General features: G+C 28.2%; 5 protein-coding genes across 6 annotated transcripts; 3 read left to right on the top strand and 2 right to left on the bottom strand.

Moving 5' to 3' along the window:
* Positions 1-36: 36 nt before the first annotated feature.
* Positions 37-2,134, bottom strand: LOC140673183 (exosome complex component RRP43). Its single transcript, XM_072905913.1, has 7 exons — positions 1,988-2,134; positions 1,595-1,631; positions 1,385-1,522; positions 858-1,149; positions 657-777; positions 444-550; positions 37-305 (listed from the first exon to the last, which is right to left on the bottom strand). Exons 1-7 carry the CDS (start codon positions 2,002-2,004, stop codon positions 202-204), a joined length of 816 nt encoding a protein of 271 aa, XP_072762014.1. The 5' UTR covers positions 2,005-2,134; the 3' UTR covers positions 37-201.
* A 139-nt stretch (positions 2,135-2,273) lies between these two features.
* Fkbp12 (peptidyl-prolyl cis-trans isomerase Fkbp12) lies at positions 2,274-4,410 on the top strand. Its single transcript, XM_072905926.1, has 4 exons — positions 2,274-2,507; positions 2,868-2,915; positions 3,257-3,443; positions 3,635-4,410. Exons 1-4 carry the CDS (start codon positions 2,471-2,473, stop codon positions 3,690-3,692), a joined length of 330 nt encoding a protein of 109 aa, XP_072762027.1. The 5' UTR covers positions 2,274-2,470; the 3' UTR covers positions 3,693-4,410.
* A 342-nt stretch (positions 4,411-4,752) lies between these two features.
* Stma (Protein EFR3 homolog stmA) lies at positions 4,753-10,238 on the bottom strand. Of its 2 annotated transcripts, none has more exons than XM_072894785.1 (16): positions 10,104-10,238; positions 9,909-9,985; positions 9,565-9,680; positions 9,121-9,283; positions 8,887-9,039; positions 8,667-8,773; positions 8,459-8,602; positions 8,258-8,336; positions 8,042-8,177; positions 7,612-7,883; positions 6,615-6,787; positions 6,120-6,480; positions 5,808-6,007; positions 5,578-5,677; positions 5,299-5,454; positions 4,753-5,131 (listed from the first exon to the last, which is right to left on the bottom strand). In XM_072894785.1, exons 1-16 carry the CDS (start codon positions 10,108-10,110, stop codon positions 4,979-4,981), a joined length of 2,397 nt encoding a protein of 798 aa, XP_072750886.1. In that variant the 5' UTR covers positions 10,111-10,238; the 3' UTR covers positions 4,753-4,978. The 2 variants fall into 2 exon arrangements, with proteins under 2 accessions (XP_072750886.1, XP_072750890.1); XM_072894789.1 differs by having other exon boundaries at positions 4,753-5,116.
* A 311-nt stretch (positions 10,239-10,549) lies between these two features.
* On the top strand, positions 10,550-14,197 carry Nnp-1 (Ribosomal RNA processing protein 1 homolog Nnp-1). Its single transcript, XM_072895821.1, has 7 exons — positions 10,550-10,809; positions 10,989-11,212; positions 11,297-11,467; positions 11,559-11,741; positions 12,240-12,502; positions 12,599-13,562; positions 13,659-14,197. Exons 1-7 carry the CDS (start codon positions 10,572-10,574, stop codon positions 13,887-13,889), a joined length of 2,274 nt encoding a protein of 757 aa, XP_072751922.1. The 5' UTR covers positions 10,550-10,571; the 3' UTR covers positions 13,890-14,197.
* A 698-nt stretch (positions 14,198-14,895) lies between these two features.
* On the top strand, positions 14,896-19,297 carry Scm (Polycomb protein Scm). The gene is made up of 8 exons (XM_072894482.1): positions 14,896-15,255; positions 15,509-15,799; positions 15,888-16,123; positions 16,308-16,875; positions 17,018-17,206; positions 17,307-17,846; positions 18,365-18,519; positions 18,600-19,297. The coding sequence occupies exons 1-8, from the start codon at positions 15,228-15,230 to the stop codon at positions 18,732-18,734; spliced, it is 2,142 nt and encodes a 713-aa protein (XP_072750583.1). The 5' UTR covers positions 14,896-15,227; the 3' UTR covers positions 18,735-19,297.
* Positions 19,298-19,370: the final 73 nt, after the last annotated feature.

Genomic DNA, 19,370 nt, shown 5'->3' with positions numbered 1-19,370 from the left:
TAATCATGAATATTTTGACATTTAATAATTCTTAATATAAAAAATAACAATGTGCCTCCATTTAATAATACTTAGTATAAAAAATGACATTGTATACACACGCACACACATACTCTCACACACACGTGCGCATATATATATATATATATAGTAAAATAAAACAGTTTTATTAAAGTAAATCTACTTCTATATTGTCCATGTTTAGTGTTGAATTGCAGCATTAATTACTGATCTGATTGACTTTGCTCTTATTTTTGTCAATTCTAATCCTTTACAAAGTAAATTCTGGGAGATAGCAGTTCCACCTATATTAAAATTATATTATTGTTAGACAATTTATTATTATATGAGTATATTATGGTAGTTATTAAATAATGCAAAGCTTATTAAAGTATAAATAATATTCAGTCTACTATATTCTATATTATAAAAGCAGAACATACCAGGTTTATGAATATAACAAATTTCTTCTTCATCATCCATCACAATAGAAAATTTTGCCAATGACAAGTCTTCTTCATCATCTGAAGGATCAGCTAGCAACAGTTGTCTATAAACAAAAAAAAAATTGAAAGTATAATTGTAAAAAAGATAAATTAAGAAAATTTATATATTCATCTATTTAAGGATATTGAGTTGTAATAAACTTAACTGACTTTTCAAATATTGCAAATGATGCAGAAACTGGAAGTGTTCTTACAGTAAATGCTTTCCTATTTTCTGGATTTACAACAATTACTCCTGTTTCTTTGTTGTAATTTACTTCAGGTAGGGTCACTGCAAAGTAAATTTTGTTTTAAATACAGTAATAAGGGAAAAAATTGAAAATAAGTGTTATCATTATACATTGGACTTACATGTTTTAAGAGCTGCAATCACTGCTGCAATACAAGCGTCTATAACTGAGCCATTATAATTTAGACATAAGATATCGCAATACAAGACCCATACTAATTTATTTTTACAAATGCAAAGATCTTTTAAATCAAGTGCTCTTGAAGTGCTTAATATAATATCTATTAATTTAGAAAGCACTTGTGCTTGTTCACTCGGTGGGCCTGGGCGAAATTTTGAAGAACACAGAGGAGATAATTCTACATTTGGTACTATGTAACCATGGTCTGGATTTCTTTTTGGTGTCGCTAACTCCTGAAATATATTACAATATATTGAGATATTGCATATTTAATTTACTTTTTATCTATAATTTAAAGATTGTTAAAATCCTTTAATATAAATTTTATAGAAATTACATAAAATTATATAAAAACAAGAAATATATATCATCAAATTTAAGTAACGTAAATATCAATTTTAAAGTACAAAAAATTAATTATTTAATTCTCAATTATATAATGTAAAAAATATTGTGAGATATATTTACAGCTTTAATACCACAAACTGCACTTGTGTCACCCAATTTGAATATTGCTGAGCTGTCTGCTTGGACAATTGATGAAACATTTATGCTTACTGGCCTAAATGATATGAATTTTCTACCATCTGGCCGAATGCCTTGTTCCTGAAAATTTCATTTGTTTATAGAAAATTTTTCTATATCATCGAATTCTTAAATTACATACAAGATACTCACAAGATGATCTGTTAAATATTTTACAGGATGAATCGTTCTGCAAATATGTTTAAATATAATATATATTTTATATTTGTATATATTTTTTATTTAATACATGTATTAAATAAAAAAAAATATATGTATATTTATATTTTTATATTTATATATATTTTTTATTCAATATATTAAATAAAAAAAATATATATATATAACTGTTCAAAAACAAGATAAAAATTATAAATTCAGAGAGTGTATCTCTCTATTTTATGACCAATTAGTGGAATATTTCTTTAAATATATTTTTACGTTTGCTGGGTGGCAAAGAAATAAAGCCTTTTTCAGAAAGAATAGGATACATTTTTTACTTATTGTGCACATTTTTTAAGTTTATTTGAAGAATAAAATACATACTTGTATTGTAAATCCATTTGTCCGGTGCGTTATATTTTTTTATTAACATTCGTTATGTACGTATTGTTTACTGTCACATGAACCACGTGTGACCGTGTGTCCGGATCCGGACAGGAGACAGGAGTGATTACAATTTGTACTTTTTGTACGGGACTGTACAATACGCTTTCATGGCTTATTTTCATGGCTTTTATTTCGCTCATTATGTCTGAGCCCTAACGATACCATTTATTTCGGTAAAATATATACGTTGTTATGCTACACGTTACTACGCATGCGTCTGAAAATCCCACGATCTGGAATTACTGGAAATCACTGTCTGTAGGCTACGGGTTGCGGGTAGTATTGGGTAGTGTCATTTTATGTGGATTCTGTTCTCTGTTCCCGAGTAAAGTCGGTTCGATAAACGCGACCAATTCTCGCGCGAACCTTGCTGCTTTGAAAAGAGAATTTCGATCGTCGGGCGGAAAGAAATTCATAATCATGGGCGTGGATGTCGAAGTTCTGAGTCCCGGTGATGGTAATTATAAGTTTCATTTCGTACGGATTCACTGTATTTCGTTATTCCTGTCTCTTTGGCGAACCCTCTCCCATTTTGAAATGATCCTTCCATGCCGTATCACGTTTCGATGATTCCGAAACTTTTAGCGTTTCCCTCAATCTATTCCCTTAATATGTTTTATACACAGCCTAAAAGGCCGCTAACAAACATCATTTATTCCGTGTTATAATTAAACGCAGCCCCCTGTATTCAAGTAAAATAGATTCTATACTGCAAAACAACTTTTCTCTCTCTCTTCATTTGTGCTGTTACAAATGCTCTCAGACACATGGTCGACTTAATTTCATATTTTTTTTACGAGTTACTGTGTATTTGCAGGTCAAACCTATCCAAAGACTGGGCAAACAGTAGTTGTACATTACACAGGTGATTATTTTTATGTGAATACAATTAATATTCTGAATTTATATAATTTTATAATATTGTGTAGTATAATAATATAATAAATTATATAATAATAATATATATGTATATGTGTATGTGCATATATATATTTCAGAGCTGTAAAAAAATTGCTTAGATTTATTGCTTTATACTTATATAATAAGATAAAAAGATTACAATATTATACATTTTTTTTCTGCAAATAATTTTGCATATATGAAATATTATAAGATTAATGATTTTAATTTAATATGTGTATGTGTATATATATATATATATATATATATATATATATATATATATATATATAATTTTTTTTTTAGGTACTCTTAACAATGGAAAGAAATTCGATTCTAGCAGAGACCGTGGTGTGCCATTTAAGTTCAAAATTGGAAAGGGTGAAGTAATCAAAGGTTGGGACCAAGGAGTTGCTCAAATGTGTGTTGGGCAAAGGGCCAGACTAATCTGTTCTCCAGATTTTGCTTACGGCAGCCGGGGCCATCCTGGAGTATATCCTTTAATTCAAAATAATATTATAAAATATAGAAATAAATTATAAAAAAAGTAGAAATAATATTATAAAGTATAGATATAAAGTATAGAATAATCAAACATTAAATAGAATTATTTAATGTATTATTCTATATTTGTTTATTTGTTATAAGAAACAAACAACTATATTAGCCTTGACAGAGACACACTATTCCGCCAAACGCCGTTCTCATCTTTGATGTGGAGTTACTGAAGGTGGAGCCTTGAAATACCTCTTAGAATGTACCAAACTGACCAAATGCATTTCAATACAAACAAAAAAAAATAAAAACCTGCATCAAATTGTATCATGTTAGTAGTCGTTGCATGGCATATCTTGTGCTAATACCTTAATTCAGTCACTCAGACGTTAAAAATTACAGTGAATTTTTGGCAATATAAAACATTAAAATTATTTTAGCATTACATGGAAATAATATGCACAATTCATAATATCAATTAAGTTGATAATATTCAAACATCCTTCTATAAATGTTAAATTTTAAACATGTATACTAATGTGTGTAGTTTAATTATCAACTCTCCAAGAGATACTATTTAACTTCTGCACGTCACTTAAAATCGACTAATTTTGTTCCTACGATAAGCAGTTGAATAAAGAGGCCTTTCCCAAGTATTCTCCAAATATATAATGTAATTTGTGTTTATTCCATTTACATATTATATTTGGTTTTCGAGTATTTTGTAAAATCAATAATGTTAAAAAAAATTCCATTAATAATTAACAATAGAAGTTGCTGGTTTTGTTGTCAAGTACATATATTTTTTTTTCATGGGTTGGCTAAATAAATTTGAAGACAAGTATTGGAAAGAATAAATACACGTTATAATAAAACTTTTTCAATTTAGTATACACATATATGTTTTAATATACATGTTTATAAAATATTTGAAATAAAACTTTCTATAACTATGCTACATAATATATATCGTGTAATCTTTTAGATATGTTGAACTCTTCTCGTTCCTAATCCTAAAAAATATATATACAGTAGATATTTGTTGTTAAAAAAAATTTATAATATTAGTACTGTATTACATTATTTATTGATTACACCATTGCAACATTATCTAATGTTATTGAATCCATCTACAATCTGTCAATTCCATAAAATGGCTATAATAAGAAATGTAAAAATTGTTTTTTTTTTTTTTGTTTTTTTAATATATTACTGTGACATATATATAGGTATTGAAAAATATTGAAAAAATATCTAATCTCTGATCAAATACACTAGAGGGAAGTAGAGAGAGTGAAGATAAAGAATTTATTACATACACACAATTCAATTTATTAACTTCAAAAAAATATAATATATATATATAACATAAAACAAAAAAATTTTTTACTCTAATTTTTACTATATACATGAGGTAATTTTTTAAAGGTTATGAACAATTGCTCTTATTGTAACATGTGCGAGATCTACAATGCAACGCTAATATTTGACTAATATTATTCCAACAATAATAGTTCAATATACAATAGTGATTTAATATACAAACAGCTCAGGAAAGTGAATTTCATAAGATGGAGTTTGACTTGGTTTAGTATCAGTTTGTGGTCCAGTTGCAGAAACTGTGTTGCGTGGTTCAACAGACAAAGTATTAAATATTTCTGATAATTTACTCTGTAAAACATCATGCTGCAAATAAAAAAAAAGATTAAATATACTCTCTAGTTTGAAATAAGAAAAAATATACTTTTTCTAGTTTGAAATAATTTTTAAGATATTACATATATTACAGATATTAGAATATTACATTTTTTTTAAAGATTTTTACTTTATTCTTAATTAATATACTTTTATACCTTGGGTTGTGTTTTTGACACTAAATCTTGGAATGGGGCATTCCTGAAAAACTGAGAAAGCTGCATTCGTTTCTCTTCTTCTATTATATGATTATTATTATTTTCTGTCAAGATTCTTTTCATGCTTTCAAATGTTAGTTCTTCTCCAGGTAATTTCTGTGAAAAATTAATTAAAAATAAGAAATAATATAAAACAATATAAGTAAAGTATAAATGATGATAATTGTTAGATACATTAGCGGAAATTTTAGTAAATGTTAATATTTTCAATTTTAAAACCTTTTGTACACTGGGTGATGAACCTCCACTATCTAATTCTGGACCTCCAGAATTGATATCAGCTAATGAATTTCGTCCAGCACTGTCAACCCAAGAATGCCTAATAGAGAATATTTAATATATCATTTATATATAACTGATGTATAAAACAATGTGCCCTGCTTTTCGATAATATTAATATTTATGGCTAATTATTGAGTGCTATTATATTATTATAATAGTTATATCACCTATGTTGTAAAGAATTACTACTATAACCCGAGCCTTGCTGGAGTTTCCCACTATCAAGACCAGCTCCTTTTAAACATTCACTGACAACAGTTTGATCAACCAACAGAGTTGGTGTTAATCTGGATGTCAGGGTAGTATCATATTGTGATTGTAAATCTGGTAACAAATGCGGGCTATCTTTTCGACGTGCGTCCACTACCTTAAAACGGATTTAAATATATCCAATTAGGTAGTTTTTTAACACATTATAACTTAAAAAAAATTAAAAAAAAAAGAAATCGTGATTAGAAAGAAAAACCTCAAACACTCACCTTTTTTGCATAGTCCAGAAGTACAGTGATATTACAGACGTATGATATTAAAACTAATAAACTAATAACTATTGCGTGTAAGTTAAATTTAAGTGAAAGACTAATTTGACCACTTGTTAATGCTAAATCTTGAAGGCTCAATACCAATCTCAATAATTCTAAGACAGTTTCTTCAGAAGCTAATTCAATGGCAAGTAATGCCAATGTAGTATAAATAGATTCTACATTTTCTACAGAATTACTAGACAGTTCTAATGATTCATACAATGCTAAATATATTTCGGGACCATGTTTTCGAATAAAAATCACATCAGGTCTAGATGCTTTCTCAATAACAAGACCAAGTTCCACTACATTCACACTGAAAAAGAAAGAGAGAAGTTGATTAGCCAAGTCGCAGCAAAGAATCATAGATAATCGTAAATAAAATCGTAATAAATTAAAAAAAAGCAATATTAATAATTGTTTATAAATTAATAAGAGATAAAAACTTACGTTGGTTTAGCAAGTTTCATAATATTTAGGTGTCTGTCAATTAGAGTGTGGAATATTTTTTGTACCAAAAGCCTCATTTCAGCATCTGCTGCTAGTGACATTCTTAACAATGGGTCCAAGAAACTGGGTGGAAATGTCGTGTTCAAGTGAATAGTTTGGTATTTGGTGCCAACCTATATACAAAGTATTTATTATTGACTTGTTTAAAAGATCGATAAAAAACTTTAGAAACATTCAAATTATAATTTTATTATAAACAAACTATTCATTTTATCGTAAACAATTTATTTCAATCAAATCAATATATTTCTACTAATAGAAGTCGATTTTTTTTTATTTTATTTAAAACAAATATTTATTTAAACGTATTTGTTTTTCTGTATATTACCTATCAATTTATCCAATTCAATCAATAAATTAATTACAATTTGATTATATTCATGATTTTATACAATAATAGTGTCCCACAATCAGTGGGCACTGACACTGACAGCAGATCTTGAATGGTTTTTGTCATCAATCTGCTGTCAGATTCAATTTTGTTGTATCTATATGATATTATTACAGTTATATTTACAAGACATCGATTATATTTTATAAGATAATTAATTATTAACATTGAATACGCACTATGCCAATGACCGACAGTAAGATAAATGTATTATGTATAATAATTTTACTGATTTTAATTATATTATGTAATATTTTGCTGAGATTTAATGAAAATTTTTATTTGGTGTACACGAAAAGAGACAAGCGAATTAGAGTTGGTAGTCAATGTGTTAAGAAGATATAAAAGATCTATCACATCATATAAGAAATTTGATATTTGTATATTAAAAATAAAAAATAAAAATATTCATATGATCAAATTGTTGATAAGTATATACATCTTTTTTTTCTGATTCCATCAGATTCTTTAAGCAGAGAGAGTACTAATTTTTAATTAGTTAACTTAATTATTCAATTTTTAATTAGTATAATAAACGAGTTTTACCTTTAATAGCGATTTTAAAAGTATGCTTTGGAGTAATACATCTCCTTTGCCAACTGATACAATACGATCTGGTTGACTATATGGAACTTTACTCATAATAAACATCATAATTTCAATTTTCTGATAATCTGGAAGATGATTTGCAAACTCTCCAAGAGCATTAATGAGGGCTTCTTGGTATAACTGCTCATCACTGCTTGATGATTGATTTCTTGTTACACTTACTCGAAGATGAGATAATAAGGAATTTATAATTTCTAATACAGACGGTCCTAAAAAAATGCATATTGTTAAAAGAGATTAATATTAAGATAATTTCCGTTTTATGTTCGATAATTATGTTTGTAAATCACTTATGTTTGTAAATATATATTAACTGCACAATTGAATTTTATACTGTGTATTTAATTTCATCATTTTATGTGCTTACCAACACTTTCACCTGCAGCAATTGATATGATTTTAGATAAGGTATGTGCTATGCTAGTACGAATTTTTGGGGACGATTTTGAATGATCGTCGAGATGTGTCATTAGGGCTTCTACTACAGTATAAGAATATTGTGACTGAAAAATATATGAAAGAGAAAAATTGATTATTCAATATTCAATTATATATTACAATTAAATAACATTGTTACATATACCTGAATAGAAAACATAATTATTCTAAAAGTATGAATTGCAAAATAATTAGGCACCCACAACTGATGATTATCCAAGTGTCTGCAAATAATGAGCCTTTTATTAATATCTTATAAAATATAGAATATCATATATGTATATATATATTCATATATATATTCATATATAAATTAATCCTTCAGAAAGTTATCTCTTCTCTGTACCTTAATACAGGTCTTATGACACATCTAATATGACCAAATGATGCACGTCCAATCAATTCTCGCATACAAGTTTCCGCAAATTGTGGCGGATCCGATCGTTCCTCGGTTGGGCTATCTGGCGTCGCGTGTTCCTTATCAACGTATCTATAAATATGAGTTCATTGTCGATGTATTTCATAATTTCATAATTAATTTTTTTCTAAATTACCTTGAATTTTGCATGTTATATAACAATGATGGCACAATTTTGTCCATATGTACAGGTTCCCAAATATTTTCGACTAAATCATCAGACAGAGTTTTTCTCACAACACCCTGTGTAACAACATATATAATTGAATATATAACAACATAGACATATAATTTGTAATGTGCAAGTCACTGTGATCTAAATAAACTGACATTTCATGGATAGAGTGGCATCATACCTGCAGTCCTTGAATACCAGCAAGTCTAATTTGCTTGCGTATAATAGAATCATCATTATTAGAATGGCACATTGCAGAATATTTTGATACAAAGAAGTCATAACGTGTATGATAAGAAGGTGTGTCTTCTTCAATATTGGCAAATCTGACAAACTGTAAAGTAAAATTAATATATTAATTATCAAATAAAATTAATAGCAGAAATGTTTGACTTTATCAGGGAGTATTACTTACAGACTGTGTTGCAAGAATTTGTAATTGAGGATCTGTGGATTCTAACAATTTCTGTACCATCTTCAAGAAGCTTTCGACAAATAGGTTCAAAGTTTGTGCATGACAAGCCACTAGGAGCTGATCCATTGCTTCCATAGCAATTACAACAAAGCCATTTCTTCTCCTAGAACATAAATAATATTTATCAGACTTGATCTTGTTTCATGTACTATTTTAATCACAAACACATGACAAGCTAGTATATTCAGTTACTGCCAGTCATGTTTGTAAAAGTCATTAGAACTAATTTTTGTATTTTTTAAGTAAAATGATTATATAAGATCTAGATATTAGATATTACAAATATAGCTATATATATTTGATTAGATATTACACTACTATTATATATATATATCAAATTAAATACATGTGATGAATTTATATCATACATTTTGTATAATGTACCTGTAAATATCTCTAGAAGCTCGTTGGAATAAGTACTCTCCAATTCTGTCTAATTTCTCAGGGCTGCTTAATGAATAAAATGTTAATTTTTCCATATTATTTTTAATTAAACCATCCTGAAAATTAAAAAAATCCATTAATACAGTTAAATGCGAAATATACATAAATGTAAATTTTTGTGTGATGCAAATATTTCAGATTCAAATATAAATAGAATTTTAAACAGAGTAATTTCTAGTGTCAAGGACAGTGTTTCAATATTGATTTATACATTTATATATCACAAGCAAAGCTAAAATATACGTGACAGAAATTAAGGAAGATGAAAAATCTGGAAACCTTACCTGAGGATTAACCGGAAAGATATTGTCAACAAGCCTCTTGTATCTCGGACGTAATGCAGCACAGCACCAACAACAACCTAATATAAAGAAAATAAAAGGATATATTATATTTCATTGTCCGATATTATAATGCAAGCGGCGATTATTTTCGAGTATTTAGTAATAAACTTCGGTAATGTAAATTATTATATTCACCGAACATTTTTTGCTGCAAATTTTTGCCGTAAAGTGATTGAAAGTGACAGCAACCGTAATGACAGTTGTGACGCACACCTCACACCTACGAACGCAAACGAACATATGCGATCATAGATATATAAAATATCATAAGGTACATAGATAGATCGTTAAGGTAATACTTTATGAGCAGATAGCAGCGGCAGCATTTGTTAGTAAGAAACTAACGTAAATGACGCACTTCCGGCGCAAGTTCTTGCTGTATGAAATTTATTGCAAATCAACCAATCACAGTAAAATATTTTTACTACGTAATAAGAAGACTGACCAATTAGAGTAAATATTTTTACACGTGGTAAGAATACTTGACAGTGATTGGTCGACTTGCTTACGATCGGTAGGATATAAAGCTCGATCTATATTTAATGTATCTATGGTTCATACGAACTAGAAGAAGAGTTCGTTGGCTACTGTTTATTACGAAAAATGGCGGTGAGAAAACAGAGTGCTCGTACACGTGTTTTGTTACGAAAAGATATAACGAAGATGAAAGACAAGAACAAGATGCGACCCATAGATACTAAAGCTGAAAGTAAAAAGAATTTACTTGTCGCGCAAGAAATTAAAATGGCGCGACTATTAGCTAATAATGATAAAAAAGTAAGGGATAAAGTGTTAAAAAGAATGAAGAAGTGGTTAACAGTACGATCGCAAAGCTCGTTTGGTAAGTATTTATTTCATTGTTTGTACATAACATTTTATTAAATAGATTGTATAATTTACGTACAAATAACTTAAATATAAATATTTTATATATGTATGTATTTTAAAATTTAATACAATACTTTATGCTTTTATATTATTTTATTATTATATTATATTTTAATATTATATTATTTACAGTTTTTACAAAAGCGGACTTTATGAGCTTGTGGAAAGGTCTGTTTTATTGTATGTGGATGTCTGACAAAATGTTGATTCAGGAAGAATTAGCTGATGCAATTAGTAAACTTGTACATTGTTTTGATTCGGAGGATAATATTTTACTTTACACTAGTTGTGCCTTAAGGACACTTGCTATCGAATGGTTTGGCATAGATCAATATAGATTAGATAAATTTGCAATGGTACTTTTATTATTTTTCTTACGTTTTTAAGATAATACTTTAAATATATGCAAATAATCTACCTATTTATTTTTATTCCTTTAGTTAGTTAGAAGAATTCTTCGTCAAACATTTGTAGTCTGTAGAGATAAAGCATGGGATATCAAATGGGTGCAAGAATTGTCACAAATGTTCTTACAACTGTTTTTGCATTCAAAAACTGCTTTGGGATTTAATTTGCATATGACAGAAATATATTTGGAAGAACTTGGAAAGGTACTTTAAAAATTTGGATATAAGATTTTCAGTTTCCAATTGTTTTGTTTAATCTTTAATAAAATATTGTTATTTGACATAATTGTTACAGGTTGGCGATGGGAATATACCAGAAGATGTTGTCCATGAATTTATTAAACCGTTTGCTGTATATTTAATGACAACAGATGATGAACGACAAATGAAACATATTATGCAATATGTCTTTAGATATTTAATATTTCAATCAGATGTAGGTTTAGATTATACTGAGAAATTTAAAGCTTGGAAAAAAGTAAGCATAAAAATATAAAAATATAAAAATATTTTCTAATATTTAATGTAACACTTTTCTAATGCATAGTGTTTTCAAACCTTTTAATCATTGATTTTTGAATGATTGATTGGAGTATTCTAAATTGAAAATTTATAGTACTTATATATAGTAGTTTTTAAATTAAAAGCCATTAAAGTTTACAAATCATATAGCTAATATTTTGCATATTTAAGCATAGTAAAATAGCTAATTGTGCTAAGAGTGAACTAGCTTTATTGACAAACTTTATTGAAATTATAAATAATAATAAATAAGATTTGTAGTAAAAAATTTTTTCCTATATATACAAACTACATTTATACAATATATATGGATAAATGACATGATGTTAATCTTAGAATGTTCCAAGAAATCTCATAAAAATGTCCAGTAATTTTGAAACTATATATATATGTGTATGTATGTATGTATGTATGTATGTATGTATGTGTAATATATAAACGTATGTATAAATAGGCTGGTTTTCCTTGCACACATGTGGATAATATGGAAAAAATTGAAATAGAAGAAAATGCTGATAATGAAAATGATCAGCTTTTGAAAAGTGAAATACAAAATAAAAGTGAAAAAGTTTTAGACCCAAGAGCAGGTAGAGTGGATGTGGAACTGCCACAAATACCCTTTAATGCTGCAAAAATTGTTAAAATGCTTTCGACATATTATTTTCATCCAACATCTAAAGCAAAATCACGAAGACAACTTTCAAGACTTCTTGACGAGTACGTATTGTACTATTTGGCCTTAATAATTTATCAAAATTTTTTTATATGTATTTTGAATTTTACTTCCTTTATAAAAAAAAAATATACTTTCAGGTTTAAGGAATTATCAGAGGGAAAAATGCCCCTTGGAGTAAAGAGAGTTAGATCATACAAAAAAGATTTGAAGAAAGAAACGAGAAAAGCTACATTGCGCCTTCTTCAATTTGAGAAAAAAATGTCTTCTAATAATATTAAAAAACAAAAAAGGAAAAGAAGTGGAGAGGCTGTCGTTAGCGATATATCTTATGATAATCTAGAAAATGGAAATGACTTAGAGTTGAATTCTAGTATAGACACTGTTGATTCAGAAAGTGAATCAATTGATACAACTGTGAATGCAAAGGCTAATTTGAAGGATACAGATGCAGATATAATACCACATAAGAAACAAAAAAAGAAAATAAATAAAGAGACTATTGCTAGTGATACATTTTTCCATGATAACTTAGAAAATGAAGATCATACAGATATAATGTCACATAAAAAACAAAAAAGGAGAAAAAATGGAGAGGCCGTCGTTAGCGATATATCTCATGATAATCTAAAAAATGGAAGTCATTTAGAGTTGAATTCTAGTACAGACACTATTAATTCAGAAAGTGAATCAATCGATACAATTGTGGATGCAAAGACTAATTTGAAGGATACAGATGCAGAAATAGTGCCATGTAAGAAACGGAAGCGTAATTTAACATTTGATAAATTTGATAATAAACATGTAATTAATGAAGACAAGAAGAAACCAAAAACAAAAGAAAAATTGAATAAAACCAAAAACATTAAATTGGTAAATGATCAGGTAGATGATTTGCTTATGACAGATAATAATATAAAATGTAAACCAAAGAAAAAAGTAATACTTAAGAAGCGTAAAGACCAATGCACTTTTATCTCACCAGTGTCAAAGAAAACAAATTTACTCAAAGAAGCTAGGAGAAGTAAGAAATCCTCAGTTTTAAAACAAACAACGTCAGAAAAGAATGTTATACACAATAATCAAAGGATGCTATTGAAAGATGTAAGTAACAATATTCTGATTTTATTTCTTTATGATTGATATTTTTATAGAAATACATTACAAAAATTATATATAAAATTATTTTTTTTATTATAGGAATTATCAAATCAGACAAAGAAACAAACTAATTTAAATAATTCCTTGGAAAAGAAAAAAGTAGTCTTCAGTCTCTTTCGAAATACTGCACAACATACATCAGAATATCTTCAGCAAATTCGTAAAAGCCCAGCTATCCCTTTTGATGCAAACAAAAAACCATTAGCTAGTGTATTGAAACCAAGCCCTATATCAAGTCCACTCAACCCATTCTACAGAAGAAAAATATGAGTTCAATTTTAACTTCCTGGAAAGTCTCCAATTTGTAAACACCATGAATTGATTTTAAAATTAATCAAATTGTTTAATGATATATCAAACAATTTTTAACGTTATAGACTAAAACTTACGAGTGATCGAACTAAAGTAATAGAAAATTATATGTATATTCATATCTATTGTATATTAGCAACAATTTTCATAATTTCATAATCATATATGATTGTTTCTAAAATTTATGTATTAATGTTCATATGTCATTTATTCAATTTAACAAAATAGTAGATTTAAAATAAATGTATAGGCAATTTCAAATTAAATGTTAGTGATTTTATTTCTATTACAAATATACACCTTATAGTCACACATAGAAATATAAATATGAATAACAATCTAATTTTGATGCAATATATATCTAAAAAGTTTAAATCTCTAGTTGCTCAGTTAAATATATACATTATACACAAATAAGATACTTCTATAATAAGAAATTTACATGTTTTAATAATTATTTACATTAATTTATATAAAGTTTTGTAGTATAATTTATAAAAATAATTTAATTTACATAAAAAAACTTATTTTTTGTACTTTTTGCTAAAAATTAAGATTTACAAGTCATATATATATATATAGTTTAATAAACTTTTATAGTCTTGTATCTAAAAACATTTTTTTGTTTTTATATTTTTAAGAAGTATTTTTACATCACAATTGTTTATAAAAAAATTTATTAAAATCTAAAGTAATAACAAAAATTAAATAATCTTTGATTATTCTCTGATATAAAATATCCATGAATATTAAAAATAATACGTATATATATAATAAGTAGCATAGAAATTTAATTATATTCAAAGGAGATTTATTAATTAATATTTCTATCAATGTGATTACATGTTCAATTGATCGTATTGAAAAAAAAATGCCCACTTCTCCAATGTGCAGAGCGTCGCAATCTTTGTAAATGAGCTTGAAAACCTCCATTGTAAACGAGCCTTTATGCGCGATTGCGCGGCCAAATTGAAGCAATATGGCGGACTGACACAATAACTTATAATGCGGGATATATAGATTATTTTGATTACACGCTGTATACTCTGGCAGCAGATCAAATTACAATAAATAGAGAAGTCCGTAAGGAAAAATATTTCGTCTCGCGTACGAGTGTGTTAGCAGTGGTGATCCGGTGATTTCCCTTCGTGTAAGATTTCATCGCCATCTCAATCTTGCGGCGGCTTCGAAATTTATTTCTATATTACATACGTAAACATGATTTTAATTCTCTGACTGTACTAGCTAGCTTTAGTGGCGATTTCACTGTTAATCGTTGCCCTTATATGTCAAAACATGTCGTCCACGCAGAACAAAATGCGAGGTAAGTGAAAATATTTGCAAAAATAACCTTGTTAATTCTTGCATTGATTATTCATATTTCGCTGAATCTCGTTATTACTTCATCTCATTGTTATTTTATATGTATATGTATATATGTATATATATGTATATATATATTTTTTATATACATATATGTATATATATTTTTGGCTATACATTTTGATTAACAGATATAAAGAAAATGTGAAGAAAAAGTAAATTTTTAAGTAAATTTGAATATTTTTGTTATACAGGTCCAGGTAGACCACCAAAATCAAAGAACTCTTGTACATGGTGTGGAGAGACCAAACAACCATTGAAATATGTTCTCCCTACTCAGAATGGCAAAAAGGAATTTTGTTCGGAAACATGTCTGTCTGAATCTCGCAAAACTTATGCACGTGGCGCATGTGTACAATGTGAGAATGTAATCAGAAATACACCTGTTAGATTAGAACAGAAGGATGGTCCGACAAAAGATTTCTGCTCCTCATTCTGTTTAAATGCATATCAAAAAAAGGAGAATCAAGCTGATACAAAGAAAAGTAAGCAATTATATATTTTTTTTATAAATCTGAAAAAAATATAGTGTACTTGTATAACAATATATATATTTATAATAATGTGCAACAGGCAATAGGGATACGGCGTCACCTGCACAGTCTCCTGTTCCATCTGGATTACCGAGCAGCAATAATGTACCATCGACTACACAGTCTTATACAAATACGAATAATCATACAACCATATCTCATTCGCCATCAACATCTACTGGACCATTTCAATATGAAACCTATCAGACTTTTGATTGGGATCTTTATTTAAAAGAAACAAAGAGTACAGCAGCTCCAGTTGAATGTTTCAAACAGGTACAGAGAAATATAACATAATTTGTTTTATATATATTGTATTATATATAAAATTTGTGACTCAATGTACTAGGTTTTATTTTTCTAATATAAAAATTAATATAAATGAAATAAATATATCTTTTATCTTTTTTTATTCTTATAGAATAATTTAAGATATAGAATTGATATATTTTTATTTCAGCATGAAGTGCCGCCAACAAATGAATTTAAAATCAATATGAAATTGGAAGCATTAGATCCACGAAACTTAACATCAACTTGTATTGCCACTGTAGTGGGTGTTCTTGGGCCTCGGTTGAGATTAAGATTAGATGGTTCTGATAATAAAAATGATTTCTGGCGATTAGTCGACAGTAATGAGATACATCCGATAGGTCACTGTGAAAAATCCGGTGGAATGCTTCAACCTCCGTTAGGCTTCCGGATGAATGCTTCCAGCTGGCCAATGTTCCTTCTAAAAACGTTGAACGGTGCCGAAATGGCACCGGCAAAAGTATTCAAACGCGAACCAAAGACACCACGTTCTAATACGTTCGAAGTCGGACATAAGTTAGAAGCTATTGATAAAAAGAATCCTCAACTTATCTGCACCGCAACTGTCGGTGCAGTTAAGGATGATATGATACATATTACATTTGATGGTTGGCGCGGTGCTTTTGATTATTGGTGTCGTTACGATTCTCGAGATATTTTCCCCGCCGGTTGGTGCTTTAAGAGCGGGCACCCGTTGCAACCACCAAGGCAAAAATGTACGGGAGAGATTGAATATCATTTTCAAAATTAATCAATATATCATAGATATATATTTCACATACTATTATGTCTAGTACGTTTAAATATTTACAATTTACATTTTTCTATCAATAATTTTTATAATTTTAATTAATACAGCAACAGGTCCCAACAGATTTAAGTCCAGAGCTAGTAATGTTTTGTTAGTAATGGCAGTTTCTGGAAATAATACTAGCAGAGAACCAGCAGTCGCATTAGTAAGTCCTGCAGGTTCCAGCGCACCACCACAGCCAGCTACAGAACCTGATACTAGTACAGCCAATACAAAACCACATACACTTGAAAATGGTTAGTAAAATTCAACATTAAACATATTTTCAACACAAAGATAATAAAGTATATGTAAGAAGAATAAGACTCAATATAATAATGTGATTGTATGTTGCAGTTACAATTTATGTCAATCATAACTGTTCCTGTGGGCCATATTTTGATCCTCGAAAAGTGAAAGCTATGCCAGCTCAATTTGGTATTGGTCCTATACTAAATGTTGCAAGAGAAATCTTTCAAGCATTTTTAATGGCAGCCTTGAGTCCCAGGCAAATGTTGAGTTTGTTAAAACGTGGCGAAGGTGAAACCATAAACTTGACTCTAGAAAGTAAACCTGCTTCTGTTAGATTACCGATTTTTCTGGAAGAAGAAGACTTTTATGTGTATATTAGGCGACAACTTGAAAATCTATGTGCATGTGAACACATGTTAGTTAGAAGAAAAGAACCTTGCAACAAATGTCCTAGTACGCAACAACCACAATCTACTAACAGTGATGAAACAAATAACATCGTAGCAGAAAAAAGAAGATGGTCATCGTCAAGTCAACAAAACTTAACATCTACTACACAGCAACAACAGAGCACTGTACAAAGTACAAATGATTCGACGGTATCATCTCCTACAATTGCAAAACAATCTCGCAAATCTGTTCCTGGTAATTGTTTTATATACATATACAGGGTGTCCCATTATAATCTTTTCAGGCAATTATTTCCCAAATTATTTGTTTGAGACAATTTTTTAAATAGAAATTACTTTGTCTGGGAGATGCTTCTAAGATTTTAAAATAACTTGTATTATTATTATTTTTTTTTTAAATAGAACTATATATTTTCGTTTAGTTAGGCATATAGATCATTCTGAGATGAATTCATTAACCTATGATATGTTGATATAATGTGGGGTATACTGTGTTTGTGTGTGTGTGTGTGTGTGCGCGTGTGCGTGTGCGTGTGTGTGTATGTGTGTGTGTGTGTGTGTGTGTATATATATATATATATATATATATATGAGACATGTGTGTGTATAGATATATATTTATATTATTATTATAAATATTTTTCAATATCCTAAAATATATAAATATTCTATCCATTTCATATGGAATTAATTGATATTAAATATTCTCATAAAATGGAACACATAGTGATTCAAAAATATATTTACATTTAGAACTCGAAGCAGCAACATCTACTACTCAATCTGAATCATCTGCAAATCGCATTCCTTCCACTGAACCAGCAGAATGGACTATTGAAGATGTGATACATTATATTGCTATTACAGATCCAGCACTAGGACAACATGCAGATTTGTTTAGAAAACACGTGAGTTAAATACAGAAATGTATTTTTATATCTTGTATATCAAATGATTTATTGTAAAATTAATGATTAATAATTTTTAGGAAATTGATGGCAAAGCTTTACTTCTTCTTAATAGTGATATGATGATGAAGTATATGGGACTAAAACTTGGGCCAGCACTTAAAATTTGTAATTTGGTTAACCGTATTAAAGGTAGAAGACATATGCTTATGTGATTTTCTCAGATATGAATATTTGTATAAAAATAATCTGCATTTCAATGGCTGGATTATGTTTTCAATAATGAAAACAAACTAAAACATAGGTTGTTACAAATGATGTGAATATACAATGGTTTATTTTCGGACTTATCATGTATTGACATTTTTAGAACTTAATTAAGATAAAGATAATTCAAAGTTAATTTTTGAACTCTTGTCGAAACGTTGTTTTATTATTTCAAAAAGGTATAAATTTGCATTAATTAGTTGTAATGCAAATATTTTTGTTAATAAATTTACCATTGCCCTATGAGTATTATATATAGATTAGTCTAATTCAATTCCATGTACGTAGATAAGCAGTAACTGGTATGAAGCTGATATACTTACATATATATGACCACAAAAAATAATATTTCCTACACTTTGTAAATAGTTTCATGACTTATCTTATTTTACAATTTTTAAAATCATATATCTGAAACATATACAAATATATATATTGTACAACAAATTTGTCTTCTGGTACTTGCAAATTTGTTCATGATGTTACAAAGGATTGAAAAGTTTTTCTAATATTTTACTTTAGTTTTTATTGTTACAAATATATGTTCTCTTCATTAATAAATTTATTTGACATTTTGAAAAATT

The sequence above is a fragment of the Anoplolepis gracilipes genome, chromosome 1 (assembly GCF_047496725.1).
Source record: "Anoplolepis gracilipes chromosome 1, ASM4749672v1, whole genome shotgun sequence".
Taxonomy (NCBI): Eukaryota; Metazoa; Arthropoda; class Insecta; order Hymenoptera; family Formicidae; genus Anoplolepis; species Anoplolepis gracilipes.
This window is presented reverse-complemented; position numbering and strand designations above follow the sequence as displayed.